The 22,896-nt window shown below is 46.7% G+C and overlaps 1 protein-coding gene across 4 annotated transcripts in view; it reads right to left on the bottom strand.

Moving 5' to 3' along the window:
• The window catches only part of AHCYL2 (adenosylhomocysteinase like 2), a 151,853-nt gene that overhangs the window by 32,439 nt on the left and 96,518 nt on the right, over positions 1-22,896 (bottom strand). The window contains exons 1-4 of one of the 4 annotated variants that reach the window (XM_058655061.1): positions 21,587-21,807; positions 10,923-11,031; positions 4,717-4,860; positions 3,998-4,098 (exon numbers count right to left, since the gene is read on the bottom strand). In XM_058655061.1, the coding sequence (XP_058511044.1) occupies positions 3,998-4,098; positions 4,717-4,860; positions 10,923-11,031; positions 21,587-21,643 (411 nt within the window). In that variant the 5' untranslated portion in view covers positions 21,644-21,807. Of the gene's footprint in view, positions 1-3,997; positions 4,099-4,716; positions 4,861-10,922; positions 11,035-21,586; positions 21,808-22,896 lie in introns of those variants that run through there. The other 3 variants (XM_058655060.1, XM_058655059.1, XM_058655058.1) reach the window with 3 other exon arrangements.

Raw genomic sequence — 22,896 nt, forward strand, 5'->3', positions numbered from 1 at the left:
AACGACTGCAACAGCCAGTGCTGGGCCAGGTCTAGACCAGGAGCTTCTTCTGGGTGTCCCACATGGGTGCAGGAGTGCAAGCGCCTAGGCCGCCCTCTGCTGCCTTTCCAGCAGCATCAACAGGGAGCTGGAGCAACTGGAGCAGCTGGGACTGGAGTCAATGGCCATGCTGCATGCTGGGGTCAAGGCTGCTGCTTTTACCTACAACAACCCCAGCACGCACACGTCGTCTAAACCACGAGAACCATTCGGATAACCTAATCTACCAAAAAAGTCACCTGTAGTTTCAAAACCATCAAGGTAATTAAGAATGAAAAATTGTTTCAGAACAAGAGAAGCCAAAGACACATTGCAATTGAATCTGACATAACTATGGACTCAACTCTGCTTTTCTACTAAAAAAAAAAAAAATTATTGCGGACCCAATGCAGTAACCTAGTGGCTAAAGTCCTTGCCTTGCATGTGCTGGGATCCCGTATGGGTGCCAGTTCATATCCCAGCTGCTCCACTTCCCATCCAGCTCCCTGCCTGTGGTCTAGAGAAGCAGTAGAGGACGGCCCAAAGCCTTGGGACCCTGCACCCACGTGGGAGACCCGGAAGAGACTCCTGGCTCCTGGCTTCGGATGAGCTGATTTCCAGCTGTTGCGGCCACTTGGGGAGTGAATCATTGGACAGAAGATCTTCCTCTGTCTCTCCTCCTCTCTGTATATCTGAATTTCCAATAGAAATAAAATAACACCTTTTTTTTTTTAAAGAATAAGTATTTCATTAAACAGTTTGCTTTAAGATGTCCTGACAATGGTAAACACATGGGTACTGACAACTTCTATTATTTAAATGTGTACTTTAAAATATTTTTTCATTTATTAAAAGTTGGAGATAAAATTTTATAATTTTTAAAAAGAAAAAGTGGACAGATCATGTACATAATAGGAGAGAATGCTTGCAAATGATGTATCTTATTTTAAAAAAATATTTATTTATTTTTATTGGAAAGACAAATTTATAGAGAGAAGGACAAAGATTTTCCATCTGCTGGTTCACTCCCGAAACAGCTGTAACGGCCGGAGCTGAGCCAATCTGAAGCCAGGAGCCTGGAGCAGGGTCCCAAGGCTTTGGGCCCTCCCAGGCCACAAGCAGGGAGCTGGATGGGAAGTGGAGCAGCTGGGATATGAACTTGTACTCATATGGGATGCTGTGTTCTGAGGCAGCTGAGCCATTGTGCCAGGCCCCAAAATTTTTTGATTCTTAAAAATACTTGTAGAAAACTCCACTAATTTAGGCTAAGTGAGTTGTCTAAAACTACATTATTAAACAGCAGAACTATTCATATCATTTTTCTTTGTATTAGATATATTTATATATTTTGTATTTATATATGTATGTATTTTTAAATTTCTAGTCCTCATCTCGGTTAATATTTAATTCCATTGTTTCTCTTCCATTTCTCACTTTAAAGAATATCTGAATTCCGACATCTAGGATTCTTGATTTGTCAAACAAAAGTATGACACTCAGTGTGGGGCGGGCAGTAGGCGACGCCTGCATCACCTGCTGGAGGGCCAGCTGTGCTTCCTGCTGACACACACCCCGGGAGGCCGCAAGCGGTGGTTAACGTGGGATCCTGTCACCCTCCTGGGAAGCTGGATTGAGTTCTGGGCTCTGAGTGGGCAGCCTGGTTCAACCTTGGTCTCTGGCAGGCACTTGTGAGTGAGCCAACAGATGGAAAATCTGTGTGTGTGTGATTCAATACAATTTTTAATTTTCTTTTTAAAAAGAATGATGCTTAAACAGGAGCCAAAGTAGCAGCATGGGGAAGAAAGAGTTCCGATGTTGCTTTTTTCTTTCCTATTTCTTAAAAAAAAATTTTTATTTAGGGTCCAGCGTAATAGAGCAGTGATTAAAGCCCTCGTCTTGAACATGCCGGGATCCCATAGAGGCACCGATTCTAATTCCGGCAGCTCCGCTTCCCATCCAGCTCCCTGCCTGTGGCCTGGGAAAGCAGTCAAGGACAGCCCAAAGCCTTGGGAACCTGCACTACACGGGAGACCTGGAAGAAGCTCCTGGCTCCTGGTTTAGGATCAGCTCTATTTTTATTGGAAAGGCAGATTTATAGAGAGGAGAGACAAAGAGAAAGATCTTTCATCCACTGGTTCATTCCCCAGGTTGCTGCAACAGCCGGAGCTGAGCTGATCCAAAGCCCGGAACCAGGAGCTTCTTTCAGGTCTCCCATGCAGGTGCAGGGTCCCAAGGACCTGGGCTGTCCTCTGCTGCTTTCCCAGGCCACCAGCAAGCAGCTGGAAGGAAACTGGAGCAGCCAGGACACGAACCAGTACCCATAGGGGATCCCGGCGTGTGCCAGGTGAGGATTTAGCCACTGTAGCCGAGGCATCTACATGGCTCAGAAGCTGCTGGAACCTGACTTCAAATTATTCCCAGTTAGAAGGAGTTACAATGGACTCAGGTCAGCAGAACTATGGAAACACATTAAAAAAAAATCAATTCATGTCTGCTAAAATGGGGCGGGAAACATTAATTATGTTAGTTACTTCTAGCATAATTATGAGGTTAGAGGAAACTGCCTTTCTACATAATATATCATGTAGTTACCTGAAAGTACCTTATATGATAACAAAAAGTACCTTGTAATTTTTAACATAAAATAATAATTTTTCAAGGAATGTAACAACTTGTAAGTTAAGAGAAAATTACAAACTTCTTGTTCAGAAAAATTTAAAAATTGTTTACTTCAGAAAAATCATAGAGTTTGGCACGGTGCTCTGATGTTCAGAAATCAGTACCAAGTTTCCCCCCATCTGCTCTTGCAGCACTCTCATTCAAACTCTGAAGGGCTATTCTGATTATTCTAATACAGATGTGTTTAATCATTTAGAGACTGGAATATATGATTTTTTAAAAGATTTATTTATTTTTATTGGAAAATCAGATATACAGAGACAGGGAGGAAGATCTTCCATCTTCTGATTCACTCCCCAAGTAGCTTCAATGGCCAGAACTGAGCCGATCTGAAACCAGGAGCCAGGAGCTTCTTCAGGGTCTTCCACAAAGATGCAGGATCCCAAGGCCTTGCACCATCCTCTACTGCTTTCCCAGGCCACAAGCAGGGAGCTGGATGGGAAGTGGGGCTACTGGGATTAGAACCAGCACCCATAAGGGATCCTGGTGCGTGCAAGGCAAGGATTTTAGCTGCCAGGCCCAAATTATACTATCATATTAAAAATTACTTTCTGGTGCAATGCTGTAGTATAACTAGTTAAGTTACTGCTTGTGGTTAAAACATCCCCTGTGGGTGGGCACCAGTTCTAGTCCTAGCTGTTGCACTGCCCATCCAGCTCTGTGCTAATGGCCTGGGAAAAGTAGCAGGGCTCCTGCCTGCTGCCTGGTCCAGCCCGGAACCAGGATGGCAATTTAGGGAATGAACCGGTGGATGGAAGATTTCTCTCTCTTTGAAATAAATAACATCTTTCTAAAAACTTACATTCTTTTTATTCCTCCTTTGAATTTAACTTAAGGTTGATTAAAAAAAATCATAGTACCTACACATATCCTATGTGAATTTCGTTTCTGGATCAGCCAGGGGCAGGATTAGACATTGCTCCCGACGAGGGAGGGCTCCCTGAGGGAACGCGACCACAGGCAGGTGCCCATGCTAGGACCGGAGGACAGGAGCCGCCACCTACTTCTGTTCCGTTACACACAGAGGACACGCCCGTGGGACTTCCCAGAAAGTTTCTTTGCTCTTGGACGAGGGGAAGAAATAGTCCTTTCTTGTTTCTCAGCTCAATCTGTGATCACAGAAGAGCTGGAACCATCCTGCCAGCACACGAAGGAGGCAGGCCTGCTTACTTCTTGGGCCTTTACAAGGATCAATGAACTGACGCTTGCTTCAGCTCCCGGGGGTTCAGCAGGTGGCCAGCTCCCCACAGCTGGCGGCAATGACAAACCCTGGCTAGGAGGGGGCAGGAAGAAGACTCACAGCGGTTTGAGCAGTGATGTGTGTGCACCCCACGATTTTGGCTCCGGCCAAAGGTTTTTCTCCTTGAGCTCTCTTCCTCAAAGCCATCAGGGCAGGCATTTCTGGAAAAGTCCAACACATACAGCAACATGAGGTAGGAGGCGAAACGAGATCAAAGCACGAACAGAAGACTGACTCGCTGGAGCTAAGACTATTTTCCTGGCACAGTTTGCTTTTTCAAGTTTCCCAATGGATCAGGACATTCATCTTAAAAAATTTTTAAAGACTTAGTGAAGAGGTAGAGTAACAGAGAGGAAGAGGGAGGGAGGGAGGAAAAAAGAGAAAGCAAAGCTCATTGCCCACTCACTGGTTATTTGCCACAGAGGCCAAGCCTGGCCAAACTAAAGCACTTGGGCGCCTTTCTGCTGCCTTCCCGGGCCATCAGCAGGAAGCTGGACAGCAGCTGGGACTTGAACTGGCCTCTGACCTGCGGACGGGTGTAGTCAGTGTGCCATGCGCGTCCCTGGCACCTTCCCTCCTAACGGCTTTCCAAGAGCTGTGACTACCGGCGTGCCAGTCCTCCCCTGGTCCGGGGCTTCCTTCTAGACCTCTCCAGAGCTCACTTCCTCCCTAGGGTGTTCTTGAGCTCAGACCACTTCAATAACACCTTCAAACTTCACTAACTCCCAGACTCCAGGACACAAGCAGGCGGAGAGGGAAAAAACGCTTGCCTTCTTTACCTTGCTCAGCAATTTCAATTTCTCTTCGTCCAAACTCAGCCTGTTTGATGTTCTTGACGCAGAAGTCGCTGCTGCCTTTGGAGTTCTTCTGCTGCTTGTCCCTGGGGGACGTCTCATCGTCAGAGCTATCTGTGTATGAGGCCGCTGGAACGACAGGACAGGGGACTCTCAGGGAGAAACATGGCAGCCTCTGGAATCTCAGCCCTCGGAGGGGACTGAGTGTCTTCAGGACCCCAGCCCCACACCGATGCACTCCTCCGGTCCCAGGGCGCTGGCTTGGTCATCTCCCAGGGCAAGTGCTAGCTGCGGGTCTGAATGGGAAAGCCCAGAACAGCTTCCAAAGACATGCTCTCTGCAGAGTATCAACTTGACTTCTAGAACTTACTGTATCTTCAGCAGAGGAAGAAGACCTTAAATATGCAAAAGAAAGAGCTTGGCTTGGTAGTGGTGGGTTCAAGGTGCTGGTCATCAGCCGCTGGGGTTCTGGGATCCCAGCTCTTCTCTGCTACTACTTCAATTTCTGACACAATTTGTGTCTCAGAAAGAGTGCAACCACTGAACAGACAAAACCTAGAAAATCAAGACTCCATGGGAACATCATTAAGAACCACACAAAAAGTGTCTGTCTGACATAACAGAGCTTCCTTTCAAAGACAGGCTCATGGGCCTGGAATTAAACGCTGACAATGAAGCACTGAATACACTCTGCCTTTCTGCCGCCCCTCAGCGGGTCCTGCATTTGGCATTTTAGATTCCCAAAGAGGAGAACAGAAAACACTCTACTGGCACAACAGATTCCTGTGATAACTAATGCATTTAGCAACACACGCTCAGGGGTGAAGGGTCAAGGCACTGGCTGATACTGCCAGGCAGCTGCTGCCGCTCTCATGCCTGGCGGAGGTCTTCCTCAGGACAGAACATTCCCTGGATGATTTGCAACCCTCTGCTTCCTTGATACATGCTTAAGTCTCCGAGGACAACCCTTCTTAACACTCATGGCGTTTCACATCTGAGTAAGAAGCCCTGCTTCCAGGCGAGAGAGCTGCAAAGGCTGAGCGCCCAGGATCTGGGGCGCTCCGATCTCCACAGGGAATTAAGGCACTTCTGGGATTTCTCAGCGGAGGGTCTGTCCTGGGAGGGCTTCAGAGACAAGGCCCAGCTTGCCCAGCTCAGCAGGCATGGCACGCCACAGCGCTGAGGCAGCAGCGGCTTGAGGCTCTGCTGGGAGCAAAGTCCCACCACTAGGTCACGGGAAGGAACATGGGTGCCAGGGAGGGGGAGCAATTAGTAAATCCCCAAAGGGACTTTTGTTCTTGAAAGAAGCTAAGCTGTACAAAAAAGTTTATGGCTCCCCTCCTAGGCTGAGTGAGAGCTCAAAGTACTTTTGGCAAGAGCGCCCAGAAACAGTCATGTCTCACTGATCAATATTAGCAGGTGGCTTGACAGCTAGAAGCCTAGGGGATCCACGCGTCTACCACGCGAGAAAAGAAAGGAAATTGCCACTCCCAATCCTGACCCCATTTGCTGGGAAACTGCTGTAGAAAAGAGTTTTCATGCAGAATGTCCTGGAAGTTCAAATCCTTTTGAAGGCCACAATAATGTTTATGCTCCCTGATGGCCACTCCAATCCACGGGTGAGGTCGATGTTGTGTGTTAGCAAGTTAAGCTACTGCCTGCAATGCCCACATCCCATAGAGGGGCTGGTTGGTGACCTAGCTGCTCCACTTCTGATCCAATTACCTGCTAATGCTCCTGGAAAAGCGGCACAAGATGGTTCAAGTACTTGGGACCCTGATACCCATTTAGGAGCCCTGATGAAGCTCCTGGCTCTAGACTGGCCCAGCTCTGGCCTTTGCAGCTATCTGGGGAAAGAACCAGCAGATGGAAGCACTCTCTCTCTCTCTCTCTCTCTCTCACTTTAACTTGGCTTTCAGTAAATGATTCTTAAGATATATATATATACGGCCTGGGCCCAGCACAAGAGTGTAGTGGTTAAAGTTCTCACCTTGCATGTCTGGGATCCAATATGGTTGCCGGTTCTAATCCCGGCGGCCCTGCTTCCCATCCAGCTCCCTGCTTGTGGCCTGGGACAGCAGTTGAGGACAGCCCAAGTCCTTGAGACCCTGCACCCGTGTGGGAGACCTGGAGGAGCTCCTGGTTCCTGGCTTCGGATTGGCTCAGCTCCAGCTGTTGCGCTCACTTGGGGAGTGAACCATCGGATGGAAGATCTTCCTCTCTGTCTCTCCTTCTCTCTGCATATCTGCCTTTCCAATAGAAATAAATAAATCTTGAAAAAAAAGTGTGTGTGTGTGTGTGTGTGTGTGTGTGTGTGTGTAGGGCCTGGCATGCACAGCTCCATTGGCTAATCCTCCTCTTAAAAGTGCCAGCATCCCATAATGGCCACCAGTTCATGTCCTGGCTGCTTTACTTCCCATCCAGCAGTGTGTTGTGGCCTGGGAAATCAGTAGAGGATGGCTCAAGGTCTTGGGACCCTGTATCCATGTGAGAGACCCAGAGGAAGCTCCTGGCTTCAGATTGTCTCAGCTCCAGCCATTGTGGCCATTTGAGGAGAGAACCAGCAGTGACCCAGTCCACTGCCTCCCCAGGAGCATTAGCAGGGAACTGGACTGGGAGTAGAACATAGGGGATTTCAACCAGCATCCATTTGGCTGGCAGTGATTAAAAAGGTTAAGACTGAAGTCCTGGGCTCGGCAGCGTGGCCTGGTGGCTAAGGTCCTCGCCTTGATCCCATATGGCCGCTGGTTCTAATCCCGGCAGCTCCACTTCCTCTCTATCTCTCCACCTCTCAGTATATCTGACTTTGTAATTAAAAAAAAAAAAAAAAAAAAAAAAAAAAAGACTGAAGTCCTAACTCTACCCAGAATAGCTCTCCCCTCCTATTCCTCTTCAGTTTCTAAGGATGAGTCAGGAAAAACAAAAAGCAAAATAAATAAACAACAACAACAAAAACTTCCCCTTGAGAGAAACATTGCAATTCTTGGTTTGGACTGGTTTTTTCCACCTCAAAGAAAAGAACTGTGTACAGCATTTCCCTGACTCAATGGAAACAAGCTATTTTAGTTAGTTCAATCAATGGTTTTCTTTGAGTCAAATGGATTTGTTTTCATAGGGCCTTAATACAGACTTGGAATCAGGGACGGATCAAAAGTGTCAGTTGTCTAGATGGCCCATTATTGCATGCAATAAGATCAAGTTTCATTTATGCAAATACAGTGCAAAGACTATTTCTGAAGTAGCACAGCCTTTAATCACTTCTATTTTGAAGTCATATTCATTTCTTCTTTCTTCATAGATCTACTTACCGGAAAGGTAAACTAACACGAGAGTCTACTGGTTCATTCCCCAAACTGCCCCACTGACGGAGCTGGGCCAGACCAAGCCGGGGGCTTCACTCACGTTTCCCACATGAATGGCTGTGTCCCAAGTACTTGGACCATCTTTTGCTGGTGTTGTGGCAAGGAATTAGATTGGAAATGAGCACTGGTGCTCCAATATGGGATGCTGGCATTGCAGATGACAAATTAACCCATTATACCACAGAGGTGGGCCCCTCATACCCACTTCTGCCACAGTATTTAAAGCACCACATTCATGGAAACAGTAGAAATACATTAAGATTGATTGCCCGCACATATATAAACATGCTTGAGTAGTCTGTAGTGTTTATAACATTTGACATATTTTGAAGCCCTGAGTCATAATTTCATTCAAAGTGAACAACTGACAACCCACTAAAGTACAGACCTGAGACCCAACACCTCGCTCCGCTCCACTTCGGTTAAAGGACCAATTTTCAATTTATTCCACCACAATATAGATAGCAACGGCCTCCCTTTCTCCCTGTACTCTTTACTGAGCTAGCACCCCACGTCCCACTTTAGAAATCTGGGAGAAGCACAATTTTGGTGTTTGAAAAAATGTGAACTGCTTTAAACTTTCTAAGAAGCAATCATGAATTAGGGACTTCCGTTCCTCTCCTCACTCTTCACCAGTGAAACTCACTGCACAAACAGCTTTCTCAGAAACATGCTGCTAACTTTTGAAGAAATGGGACTGGTGCAATGGCTCAACTACATAATCTTCCACCACCAAGCGCAGTATCCGTAAGGGTGCTGGTTCGTGTCCAAGCTGCTCTACTTCCCGTCCAGCCTCCTGCATGTAGCCTGGAAATGCAGGGAATGGCCCAAAGCCTTGGGTCCCTGCACCTGTGAAGGTGAGCTGGAGGAGGTTCCTGGCTTCAAATCAGATCAGCTCTGACTGTTGCGGCCATTTGGAGGGTGAACCAGCAGATAAAAGATTTTTCTCTCCGATTCTCCTTCTCTGTAAATATACCTTTCTAAAAAATAAATAAACCTTTTTTTAAGGGGGGCATTTTTGTTTAAGGGGTTAATTTTTACAAGTTTGCTTCCTATAAAACAATTGCATGGCTTCCTACAGCCACTTTCAAGCTGGTTCCACTGGAACAGTCATGCTGCCTTGAAGTATCCGTGGTACATAACTGATAAATTTCTTTCCCAGACACCCAGGAAGGTACTAGTAAGTTTCCATGTTTTGAACAATTAAGGAAGCAGTCCATCAAGCCATTTTCTGTATTCTGTGATCCAGACGAGAAAGGCTGGTAGAACTTCCCAAACGGACGCCTGGTAAAACTTCACATTAGGATCATTTGGAAGCAAGAGCAGACTAGAGCTTCTCTGAAGTGTATTTAGCAAAACAAGTACTTTGGGCAGTAAAATCTTTCCCCCTAAATGTCATAAATTCTATTCTGAATGTTCACATATATAGAATATTATCAGATATCTCAAAAACCAGATAAAATACACTAAGAATGTCTCTGAACATCTTTTACTAGCACTATTTGTTAAGTTACCTCTTATGTGTCAAACATATGTTAAACTGCTGGGAATACAGAAGCATAAAAAAGAAGAGATCTCCATAGTAATGGATCTTACATTTAAGTAGCGCGAGAAGGGAAAAAATAAATCAGTAAAAATATATAGCAACGTACATAATAAAAAATGCCACAAAGAAAAATAAAGGGTGGGCACAGTACTGTGGCACAGCACGTAAGCTGCCACCTGCAGCACTGGCCTCCCCTGCGGATGCTTGCTCGTGTCCCAGATGTTCCACTTTCAAAATTGGCTCCCCGCTAATGGCCTTCAGGAAAAAAAAATGGGAGATAACCCAAGTGCTTGAGCTTCTGCCACCCACGAGGGAGACCAAGATGAAGCTCTTGGCTCCTGGCTATGGCCAGGTTCCGTCCTCACTGTTGTAGCCACATGGGAAGTGAATTAGCATTAGTGTCAACATCTCTCTCTTTAATTAACCCTGACCGTCAAATAAATAAATCAATCTTTGAAAGAAAAGTAAAGGAAGGGCCCGGTGCAATGGCTCAGTGGGCTAAACCTCCCTTTGCAAGTGCCAGTATCCCATATGCGTGCCTATTTGTATTCTGGCTGCTCCATTTCCCATCCAACTCCCTGCTTATGGCCCAAGATTTATTTATCTTTATTGGAAAGCTAGATTTATAGAGAGAAGGAGAGCCAGAGAAATATCTTCCATTCTCTGGTTCACTGACAAGTGGCTGTAGTGGCTGGAGCTGAGCTGATCTGCAGCCAGGAACTTTTTCGGGTGCTGATCTGCAGCCAGGGAACCTCTTCTGGGTCCCAAGGCTTTGGGCCGTCCTCGACTGCTTTCCGAGGCCACAAGCAGGGAGCTGGAAGGGAAGTAGAGCCGCCGGGATATGAACCAGTGCTCATGTGGGAGCCAGACAGAAACAAGGTGAGAATTTAACCACCAGCAGGCTATTGTGCCAAGCCCTATTGTCATAGTTTCTTAGCGCTACTGAAATTTCCTTTTTAATTTGCAGATGGAGAGATCTCTTTTTTATTTTCAAAGGATGGGGGGAAAAAACTTAATTCTCTGCACCTGTTGAATGCAAGCTGAATTCTTTACAGGTGGTGAGCTGTGTACTCTGCAGAGTAAGTCCAAGAGCTCATTTCTTTAACTCTCATCTGCTTCTAGCGGAAGAAGAGGAAGGACTCCACTCCTCTGAGTTCCCAAGAGAAATTTACACACTTGCTAAATTTTGACACAAAGTATTCATTTAAGGAGAGGTCTGATGACCAACCAGGAGCCTTGGGCAGGCGGCAGGTCCTCTGAGTGCGCAGCAGCTGGCTACTTACCGGAACTGTAGCTGTCAGTGGATGACTGAGAGATGGAACGAGACAAGGAGCGCCGTCCGACCTTGGTGGGACGCTTGTTGAACTCCTGCTTCTGGTCAGCAAACTGGATCTGCTAAGAAAAAGAAAGCTAGTTTTATAAAGAACCTCCACTTCGAAACAGCGAACCACAGTTCACTTCACGGTGTGATCTGACTATGCCACCACTCCATACTTGGACAAACACTCTTCGAAAGGAAAAATGATTTTTTATTGGTGACCTACTTCAAATCTTAGTCTACTCTCTGACCATCTGATTTTTACAGTAAAACTCCTCCAACCCCAAAAGTACAGAATGAGATGTTCTGATTAAAATTACTTTGTAGAAAGTCAAGTCATACTCAGAAATGAGCTTCCTGGAACTGGAAAAGGAACAGTATTTTTAAATGTTTGGGATCATAAAATACTTAGAAGCCACACGACTGATCACCAGGTAACTGTGACACAAGTAGCTGGAGAAGAGTGGCCTGGACAGGCAGAGCCTCCGCTCCAACTTGGGAGGCTGCACCTCGACAACATCCGACAACGACTCTGTGGTTTTGATCTTGCTCTCCCACATTCTAACACTTTCCGAAGACCAAAGCTCATGGAACTTATCCAACTAATGTCTTTTGTTTTCTAGAGAACAAAAACTCTCAGATTCTGCAGGATCCAAGATGGCAAACAGGAAGCTGGAGCAAAGAAGATGCAAGACCGTGCAAGATACTTCCCATGAGGAAATGGTTTCCTGACCAGGAGCAGGGACCCGCACACCGGAAGCAAAGCGGCGACCAACAGCGACCCTTCTTGCACAAGGCAACTATAGAGGCAAAGCATCAAAGCCATACTGAGTCAGCTCAGCACTGCCTCTTAGGGGAACTCAGAGCTTTTCCATTACTCGAACAACAAATAAAGCCTCTGCAGGCCTTTAGTTTGCAAATAATTTTCAGCAACAGGAAAACGTGTTTATATGGAAAGCTTGATGCAAAATTAAAAGTGACAAATTGGTTACTCTGCTAAAGTAGCAATTTATTCCCAATGAGAAAGTGCTGTTTCTGCATATGTCCTTGAGACATACACAAACCTCCACAGACTTCTCCTAACACAGTGCTTACCACACACAGCATAAACCAGCTCTCTGCCCACCTGTATCCTCTGTGAATTACAGGCTCCGCCAAGGTGGGGCTGTATGCACACGCTGCTGTGCGCAGGCGCTCAACCGCCTGCTGCGGCAAGGAGTTTGGAGTAGCCTAGGCTCTTCCCTAGGCTTGACTGACTATGCAGCAAGCACAAGCCATGTCTGCAGTGGAAATAAATTTTTCAAGGCAAAAAAAAAAAGTGCTGGAAGGGGAAGAGGAGGAATGGGACGCTGGGGAGGCGGATGGCTGTCAAGTTCAGAACTCTGCCTTCCACACCACCAGTCGTCTTCGAGAGGGTCACGCATCTTTATTTACTTTACACGCCCGTCTTAAGGAAAGCAGTGACAACTTTCTAAAGGTTGCACCGCATCACTCTCTCCCCCTCTGCATCAGATGGGCAACACCCTGTACACCTGCACATACATGTTCACACACGCACGCACATGCAGACACCACTAGAGGGGGCTCACTGCTCTCATCCTCAACCAGACAGGTGAGGACAGACCAATCTGCTCCAGCGACATTAAACCGGACCAGGAGCAGCATTATCTTTTCAAGCCAGTTTTCCTGTGCTGCACTCCCTTGGCAACAGTCTTTTCCATTTATAGTAATCCCTTCCACCCAGGACAATTTTAGGCTGTCTTTTAGCACTGGAAACTAGGCTGTGCAGGCTTGCTCCATTTAAACACCAAGTTAGTTGTAAAACCTTGCTTACTGGTTAGATACTGAATTAAAAGGCTCTTAGTGACTCACTGGTTACGTAGAATGATACACTTTCCCCAAGAAATAACTGCTTATCTCACCGATAACTACAGCAGAGGAGTTAAGCGGGTCATGCCTGGTGCCTGCCTCTGCTCGATAATTAAATGTCATTAGTCCAACAATGATCCCCTTTGCTAATGGGTCAATCTGCTCCACTCCTCTTGTGGGACCGTGGTAGATTATATCTCTGAATTCTCAACTTTGCAACCAAAGTGTCCCTTAAGGTATCTCTCTCTCTCTCTTGCCATCTCAAGGGGAGGACAACCACGTAATCCCTACAGGACAAGCGAGGGAGAAGCTGTAGAGAGAGCAGTGGCTCACCTTATGCGGGAGGGAGGGATGAGAGCAGCGAAGCAGGCGGCAAGGGCAGTGAGAGCAGCCAGCTGACCTTTCGCAGTCCCGGGTACAGCAACTAGCAAGAAAGAGCTGAGCCTCACCTGGGCTTTTCTCCCCGCGTGCCCACTGACAGTGTACTTCTTCTTGCTGCTCAGCATGGCGCCATGGCCAGGCCCACTGCCACTGCTCCCAGGACCCCGGGGCCAGGCCTTTAAACTGTCCTCATCAGCAATTCTGTTGGCTCTGGATCTGGCTGGCTTTCTTTTGGGGGGGGGGGCGGAGAGAAAGGAGGGGTTGTTACCCTTCCTCGGAATTCCGAAGCAGTTCCAACAAGTGAGTCCCAATTTAATCAGGCATTTCTGTTAGTGGCTTGTCAGCCATCCTAATTCTGGTGGCTGTTTGCCTTTTATTGTTATTATTTTTTCCTAAACACCTAATTACCAGGCTTCCTCTGACCCTCCAAACCTCAACAAGTCCCTCGACAAGGCCCAACCTGCAGGCATGTAACAATAGCTTATTTATGCAGCCACTGCACTTTTTTTTTTGCTTGCTACAATTAAATTGCTAAATAGGTTCCTTTTTAACCTTACCTTCTTCTTTTCCTTGTCCGATGATTTTAGTCAACCTAGTCTCATTAGAAAAAATTAACCACAGAGTCACTAAAACAATGATGAACTTTATTTAGAGAGTAAGAAAAAAAATTAATGGTGACAAGTGCTTGGGAAAGCCGTCCTTGAGGTGGGCAGGACACGGCAGTCTGGGCCCCCTCCTGGCCTCGGCTCCTGCTTTCCTCTTAGCGGTTCATCTTGTATACACGTTGTCACATTTGGGCTTGAGTTCCACCTCAAGATCGCCACTGACTTGGCCCTGGGTGACACACTTTGCTTTTCTCAAAAAAAAAAAATTGTTTTCCTGGCAGGTATGACTATAAAGGGGGAATTTCTAATCTCAGAGCCCCCAGCACCACAACAACTTTATAGCATGTTAAATAAAGACTCAAAGAAAAGCACAAAGCATCATACTTCTTATCTGCTGAGTTCTGAAAGATCCAATATACAGGAAAAGCTCACTCAACTGGCTGCTACCCGGTCACTGGGGGCAGCAATGTGATTTGAACTCATCCTAAAAACACACAAAGAAAGGCTTCTTTGTGGAGCACAGGAAAATAAAATGGTAGATTTTCTTTTTTAGGATAATCTTTATGTTGAGAGAAAAGGTCATATGGTATGGTGGTCGGCTTCCCTGGCAGCAAGGAAGGGAGAATGGGTCTTCCTAAAGTACCTGAAAGCCCAGCCCCGCTGGGGATGGAGCCCTCTCAGTCACCTAACCAAGCACCTGAGGAAGCGGGCATTGTTATTTTTACCTGACAAAGCAGAAAGTGCATCTCTGAGGACATAGGAGCAGCAGGACTAGACATGAACCTGAGTCCATGGCTGGAAGCTTTCTCTCTCCCACGGCTCACGACACTGGTCAGAAAACCCAAGAGCGCCCAGCACCCTCAGCCGGGGGTTCTAGCCCTAGCTCACTACTCTTAGATCAAGTTTGCTTGATGTTAAAACTACTCTTTAAATTAATTTTCTTATCTGGCTGGGTCTCAGACATTATCTTAGGTGATCCTGTGATGATTAAGTCATGAGTCTGAAATAGCTAACCATAAAGGAACTACAAATTCTAACAGCTCTTTAACGGACAACTTTGCCCAATGCCATTAACAAGGACTAGAAGCAAAGTAACTGAACCCAATTACTGATGATCAGCAGGACCCATGGCAACTCTGATTGCTTACCTTGTAATTTCACAAAGAGAGACAGACCAACATTTCCCTTTTTGCTTGCCGAATCTCTAAATGTCTGGGCTTCCTAACAAGGACTGTTGGCCCTACAGCGTATTAAGCTGGCTCCTCATTGCACTCAGGTGCCTTAAGTCACTATAGCAAATACAGCTAGATACTTCAGGATACAATTACCGACAGGGAAAGCCTCGCTATCCAAAAAGTTAGCATGCAGCAGCATTATCAAGACGCTTACTGAGGCCGCGAGCTGGGCCCGCCCCTGGGGTTTCTGATTTACTAGGTTTGGATTGGACCAAGATTTTGCAGCTCTAACAACTTCCCAGGGCACACAGATGCTGCTGGGCTGAAAGACTGGAGAACGGCAACTTCTCCCAGTGTAGAGCTGGCAGTGCCGACTGTGCTGGCTCTCTGCCTAGCCATATGTGCCCATCCGTCCCCACCACCACGGAAGCGCCCGAGGAGCCACAGGCAGAATAGAAAGGGTTGACAGTCAGGGAAGTTAAGGAGGTGATCCTTTCTTTACAGCCGACACAACTGGATTAAATTCTGGTTTTCATTATTTGAGACTCTTAAGAATAAATAGAGCTGGAGCCAACACAACGGCTCAACTAGCTAATCCTCCACTTTCAACCACGGCGTCCCATATGGGTGCCAGTTCCTGTTCCAGCTACTCCACTTCCCAGCCAGCTCCCTGCTTCTTAAAAAAGAATCAATACAGCTAACATATTAGGAAAAACGGGACACACGGGAAGGAAAGCACAGCTCTTTATCCTAAGGGTCAGGTGAAAAGAAACCAATCCTTTTCAAGTACATACAGCAGCATTACAAAGGGTTTGTCTTTATCTCCAATTCTTCTTTTTTAAGATTTATTTATTTTTATTGGAAAGGCAGATTTACAGAGAGAAGGAGACGGAAAGATCTTCCACCCACTAGTTCACTCCCCAGTGGTCTCATGACTAGAGCTGAGCCGATCTGAAGCCGGAGCCAGGAGCTTCTTCTGGGTTTCCCATGTGGGTGCAGGGTTCCAAGGCTTTGGGCTGTCCTTGACTACTTTCCCAGGCCACAAACAGGGAGCTGGATGGGAAGTGGAACAGTTGGGATACAAACCAGTGCCATATGGGATCCCGGCTTGTGCAAAGAGAGGACTTCAGCCACTAGGCTACCACATCGGGCCCTATTTCCATTTCTTAACTTCTGTAATCCTCATTTTAAAAAAAATGAGGACAATAATCTCTACTTTGCCAATATCCAGTGCACACTGACACAAAAGTTTCTCAAATGATTCTGTTTTAAGTGCCAATCCAACCTCCCACTGCAGCCAGACTGCTTCTACCAGCAGACATCTTCAAGGATTTTTGGTCTCACTTTCAAGTAGGCACAGCTCAGACGTTCCTCAACTCAGCTCTCCCTTATACGTCAGAAGACCAGCGTGAACAGATCGTCCAGGGAAGGAGTTACTTCCAGCCGAAAGGATACCTATTGGGTCAAGCCCGGTCAGCCAGATGGCCTCTGGAAAAGTACCAAGCACTACAGAGAGCCTGGGTGGGGAGAGGACACAGTAAATGTCAATTAATAAATATGTAAGGGAAGAGTCGCTCATCTCCATGCACACCCAATGGAGTACTTAACCTACCACAATGTACAGAAAGTTCTGACAGGGAGTCAAGCAGATTAATAAAGACCATCTTTGAAAAGGACATGTTCCCTGACCTTCTGGTACAAATCGAGCTGAACAAGGCAGAAAATTCCTCCCGTGGAATCAGCCGAGATGCAAGGCTCCCACGGGAGTTTTCAAGTGACTGATAGAGTGTTACCTTGGCCCCTGGGCTGCTCCGCACTTCATGCTGGGAATCAGAGCTGTGCGTAATGCCGACTGCTGCGCGTGGTCTCAGTTCTGTTATCTGAGCGACATGCAAGCTCCTCTCAGCTACGGCTGCTGCTGTTGCTGAGCAGAAAATGGAAGTGCTTGCCATTCACCTTTGCTGTGGAATTTTTCTCCTGAGAGGCGGCTCGCAGGACCTTTCAGGAGAAAACCTTAATGCGAATTTCATTACACCTATAGCTGAACTGGAACATGAGTCCCTGTTTGGTAAAACTTTCTGAACTTCAAATTTGGGCCCAACACAGGCGCTGGCTCAAAGTATTATCTTGGGGATTAAAAGGTACTTTTGGAATTCCCAGGCAAGGTTTTGGGCTACACACTAGAGGGTGCTCCAGGCCAGCTAAGTGCCTCTCAGGGCAGCCTACGGAAGTACTTCCAGACCAGGTCAGAAGTGAGTGACTTCGGTTGGTGGCATCTGAAAGAAATCCCCAGAGTCACTGGCAAAGAAAAGATGGGATTGTGTTTATTGAAGACAAGCCCCTCCCCACTCCTCCTTCTCATTGCTGTTCAGAAAACTAACTGGGGCGTGCACTACAGCGTGGCGGGTAAAGCCACTGTGCGTGGGACATGGGCATCCCACAGGGGTACTGGTTCGACTCCTGGCTGCTAAACGCCTGACCCAGCCCCCTGTTAATGTGTCTGGGAAAGCAGCAGAGGATGCCCTAAGTCCTTGGGCCCTGCACCCATGCAGGAGAACTGGAAGAGGCCCTAAGCTCCTGGTTTTGGACCAGGGCAAATGATGGCCAATGATTGTCATTATTCCAGCCATTGTGATGGCCATAATGGAGGGAAAACCAGTAGATGGAAAATCTCCCTCTAGTTGCCTTTCAAATACATAAATAAATCTTTGTGAAACAAACTACTGATCAAAGATATCATCTTGGTTTTTGAAAGGGTCGAGAAGTTGCTAAATGAGAGAGGGTATATTAAAAGTAGCAGAGCATAGCTGTGCTTTATTTAAAACTGTTTTTTAGGGGTGGGCATTGTGGCACAGTGCGTTGAGCTGCTGTTTGAGACGCCTATATCCTACATCAGGGTCCATTTAAGTTCTAGCTATTCAGCTGTTGTGGTCACATGGGGAGTGGACCAGGGGACGGTAGCTGTCTTTCTTATGATCTCTTTCGCTGTTGTTCTGTCTTTCCAATTAAATTAATAAAATGGAGTTCAGCAGGGGAGCAGCTATCTCACTTTCAGGCTGAGCCCCTGCCCGCAATGCCTGTCTCCCTCTGAGTGCTGGTTCGAGCCCTGGCTGCTGCACTTCCAGTCCTGCTCCCTGCTATGGTCCTGCCATCCACACAAGGGGTAGAGGAAGTTCCTCTCTCCTACTTTGGCCTGGCCTAACCCTGGCCATCGTAGTCATTGGGGGAGGGAACCAGTGGATGGAAGACCTCCCTAATATTTTGTAACTCTGCTTTTCAAATAAATACATGAATCTAAAAATGCTAAACCAAACCAAAATAAAGCAAACCTGTGCAGTCAGGGTTCCTCCTTGAACAGGTGCACTCAAAGGGAGGGCGTGGAGATGATCACAGCAGTAATTACCACAGAACTTACAGCGAGTGGGCACACTCGTGTTCGGTAGACTTGTTCTACATTATTCCTTCCTACCAGTGTTCAAGGCCTCAGCATGTCCCTCTCCTAAGATCAAATTTCTTCTTCTCCCTTCTTGTTACTAATGACAGATGGAGATTCAAACTAGAAATGAAAAACCTTAACCAGTTATTAAATGAGTCTCTTTCATTCATTCTGAAACACTACATTAGTTGAAATAAGCTTGTGGATGAACAGGATTTATTCTCATTTAATGTTTTAGACCAGAGCACAACGTTCTGATATAATGTTAAGAAAAATAATAATTACCGAGGTGACGCTCTGCTGGCTCTGCCTACAAACCTGAGAGGGCCTCCCTAAGAGGCCGTTGAACTTGAACTGGACAAGTGGGATGCTGGACTCTGCATGGTGTAAACTTTTAATTAGGGAATCTCAACGGAACTTGAGCTGTGGTTATGCATCAAGGTGAAGGAATTCATGATGGGGGAAGGGTTTGGGGTGAAGGGGGAGGAATCCCAGTACCTATGAAATTGTGTCATGTAATGCAATGTAATTAATGAATAAATGAATATTAAAGGAAAAAAAATAAAAAAAAAATAAATCTTAAAAAAAAAAAAAGAAAAAGAAAAATAATAATTACCTCTGCAACAATAACTAATGGAGCTGAAATGTAGGCACCTTGTTAGGCCTTAAGGCCTACCTTATACTCAAGTTCATTACTAACGGTTGTTAAATTCATGATTCCACAAATATTAAATAAACCTGGGATAGATGCTAACCATTTTCCATAGGGAAATTTTTTTTTAAAGATTTATTCATTTTATCACAGCCAGATATACACAGAGGAGGAGAGACAGAGAGGAAGATCTTCCCTCCGATGATTCACTCCCCAAGTGAGCCGCAACGAGCCGGTGCGCACTGATCCAAAGCCGGGAACCTGGAACCTCTTCTGGGTCTCCCACACGGGTGCAGGGTCCCAATGCATTGGGCTGTCCTCAACTGCTTTCCCAGGCCACAAGCAGGGAGCTGGATGGGAAGTGGAGCTGCCGGGATTAGAACCGGCACCCATATGGGATCCTGGGGCTTTTAAGGCGAGGACTTTAGCCGCTAGGCCACGCCGCTGGGCCCCCATAGGGAAATTTTTACATAAAAGCTGAGAAGCCCTAGTTCATATCCCTTAAGCAGTAGTCTCTTTCTCTCTCTCACACACACCTTTGCAGATTCTAAGAAATCCGGTTTGAAGGTATTGCAGCACAGCATGTTAAGCACCACCTGCAACACTGGCATCCCACAGAGGGTCCAGTTCCAAGGCAGCCTCCTGCTAATGAGCCTGAGAAAGCAGCGGAGGATGGCTCCAGTGCCTGGCTGAAGCTCCTCGTTCCCGGTCTGCTTGATCTAACCCCAGTCACTGCAGCCATCTGGGAGCGGAAGCAGTGAGTGAAAGACCACCTCTCTCTGTTCTTCCCCCTCTCTCTGTAATTTAGCCTCTAAAAATAAAAAAGTAAAAATAAAATTAAAAACAGAAATATAAGGATGGGATTGGCATTGTAACACAGAGGTTTTAAGCTATTGCTTATTAACACCAGCATCTTATATTGGAGTGCTCAGTTCAACTCCTAGCCACTCCACTTCCAATCCAGCTCCTGTTAATGCACCTGAGGAAGCAGTGGAGGATGGCGCAGGTGCTTGGGGCTCTGCCACTCATGCAGGGGACCCTGATGGAGGTCCTGGCTTCTGGTTTTGGCTTGGCTCAGACCTGGTTGTCTGCAGTCATTTGAAGAGTTGAGGGTAAACCAGCAGACAGAAGATTTGTCTATTAGATTACTGCCTTTCAAATCTCTCTCTCACACACACACAAACAACTATTATGCTTTTTAAATCAAAAGTCAAAATTAGATTTTAAAAATTAGGTTTTATGCACTAGTTCTTATCAACAAATAAGTCCTATGATTATATTAAAACAATTTAGCATACGTGGTATTTTGAATGACTATATTAAGAGTCATGTAGTTCTCATCTTGCACAAATTATAAATAAGCACCGTTGGAGAGGGGCCAGTATGTGGCACAACAGTAACATCGCCACCTGTAATGCCAGCATTTCAGTGGGCATCAGCTCATACCCTGGCTGCTCCACTGATGACCCAGCTCCCTGTTAATGGCCTGAGAAAAGCAATGGAAAACAACCCAATTGCCATGCTCATGGAAGACCCAGATGAAATTCTTGAATCCTGATTTCAAACCGAGTCAATCCTGGTTGTGGTCTTCTAGGGCACGAACTAGCAAATGGGGGATCTCTCTGTCTTCCCTTCTTTCTCTCATGTTCAAATAAATAGACCAATCTTTAAAAAGGAGGAGAGGGCCTGGCACAGTAGGCTACAGGCTAAAGTGCTTGTCTGGTCTGTGCCAGGATCCCAGATGGGTACTCTCCAAGCTGCTCCACTTTCCATCCAGCTCCCTGCTTGTGGCCTGGGAAAACAGCAGAGGATGGCCCAAAGCCTTGAGACCCTGTACCTGTGCAGGAGACCCAGAAGCAGCTCTGGGCTCCTGGCTTTGGATTGGTTCAGCTCTGACCATTGTGGCCACTTGGGGAGTGAGCCAGTGAATGGAAGATTTTTCTCTGTCTCTCGTCTCTGTAAAACTGACTTCCAATAAAAATAAATTAAAAAAAAAAAGTAGGGAGAAACGGATGGGGGTGAGGTGGGGTTCACGAATGAACAGGCAAGTAGGAAAGAAATATTTAAAATCTTTCCAGACACAACTTGAACACCATTTCTGCAAGTCTGTTCTCTGTTCCTCCTTACTGTCCATTTTCTTTATCTGCAGGGACATAATTAAACATCAGCTTAAAAGCAAAATGCAAAGCCAGGATAAAACAGTCCACGCAGTACAGGAGCTGCAGCAGCAGAGTCCCCCGCCCACCACACACAGCCAAGCAAGTAAGCTGCCTCCAGCAGGGCAGCTCTCCTAGCTCCCTTCCCTGGCCCTACTGGCAATTAATTAAGAGACAGGGATGGAGCTGGGGAGGGGTGACCTAGTACATAAAAAACTAAGCCGAGACGACAGCCACTGTTTTCCCAAACATGGATCTTGGCAGGCACTTCTTACAGGTCATCTCTGTCATCAGGCCTGGTTGCCTCTCATCATCAAGGAACAAAAGGGGAAAACAAAGCCCCCAAAGAACTCACCATCCACTCAGGCACGAGAAAAGCTGAGGTGGCCTCCTTCCCGTCCCACCTCTCCATGGTGCAGCCTTGGGGGAAAGCTGGCCTGGAAATGTCAGGGCTATCTGAGTGCTCCAAAGAAGCCTCACACCTGGGCACTCAGAAGTTCACGAAGGCTAACGAGCTGCGTTCCTTTTCACATCAGTCAATACCTGGCGCGGCCCTTCGCAAGGCGGAGTGGAGAGAAAACTCTGCAGCCAGGCCCTGAATGTCCTGTGAGGCCCTCCAAGCCTGCTGCCCCGGGGGGACTCTGTGCAGTGACTGCAGCCTTTCCTCCCCACCGGTGTATAAGGCACTTGCTCATTTCCTCCCGCCCTTCAGGACACGTCACTGCAGGTGCTGATACCAAGATCAATACGCACCGAGGTCAAGAAGGCACTGCTGCTTCTCAAGTCACTTGATTTGGATCGGTACAGTAAACAGGCGTTTCCCTGAACACCAGAGTTCCTTATGACCTCCAAGTTTAAACAACTAATCAGAAGCTCCCTACTGGCTCACACCAGGGCTCTGGCACCGAACTCTGGCATATCTTGAGTTAAATTCTTACTTGCATGGGAGGTATGGACAGAACCAGGGAAGAGATTTTGCAAAACTAGAACTTCTTGGGCCCGGTGGCGTGGCCTAGTGGCTAAAGTCCTTGCCTTGAACGCGCCGGGATCCCATATGGGTGCCGGTTCTAATCCCAGCACCTGCATGAGAGACCTGGAATAAACCCCTGGCTCCTGGCTTTGGATAGGCTCAGCTTTGGCTGTTGCAGCCATTTTGGGAGTGAATTAAATGATGGAAGACCTTTCTGTCTCTCCTCTCTCTGTAAATTTTCCTTCCCAATAATAATAATAATAATAATTTTCAAAAAAGGTATCTGTACTAACTACTTAATGCAGATAACCTCATAATGATGTAATTAGCATACTGTGTCCTTTTCCACTCATTCCAGCTCTTAAAGGTGCAGTTCAAATGATGCTCCAACATAGGAATGTTGGCAGACCTGCTGCGCCTTCACCCTTCATCACGTAGTCTCTGTGCCCAGGCACTACCCTGCTCACAGACTCCAGGTCCTTCAGGGACTTAGCCCACTTGGTCCACAGTGCCTGGCACAGAGCAGAAGCCTGACAAGTCACCCAATATGCTTTCAGATTTTGCATGCTACTCATGTCTCCTATCATCTGGGAGCACCTTGCAGAGTCAGGGTGTCACGCCCGTTCTAGAGGACCTGGAGCTTCACCTTCCACGTCTCACGGCTTAGCCCGATTACTGACCACGGCCAGGATCTG

Source organism: Ochotona princeps, chromosome 25 (genome assembly GCF_030435755.1).
Source record: "Ochotona princeps isolate mOchPri1 chromosome 25, mOchPri1.hap1, whole genome shotgun sequence".
Taxonomy (NCBI): domain Eukaryota; kingdom Metazoa; phylum Chordata; class Mammalia; order Lagomorpha; family Ochotonidae; genus Ochotona; species Ochotona princeps.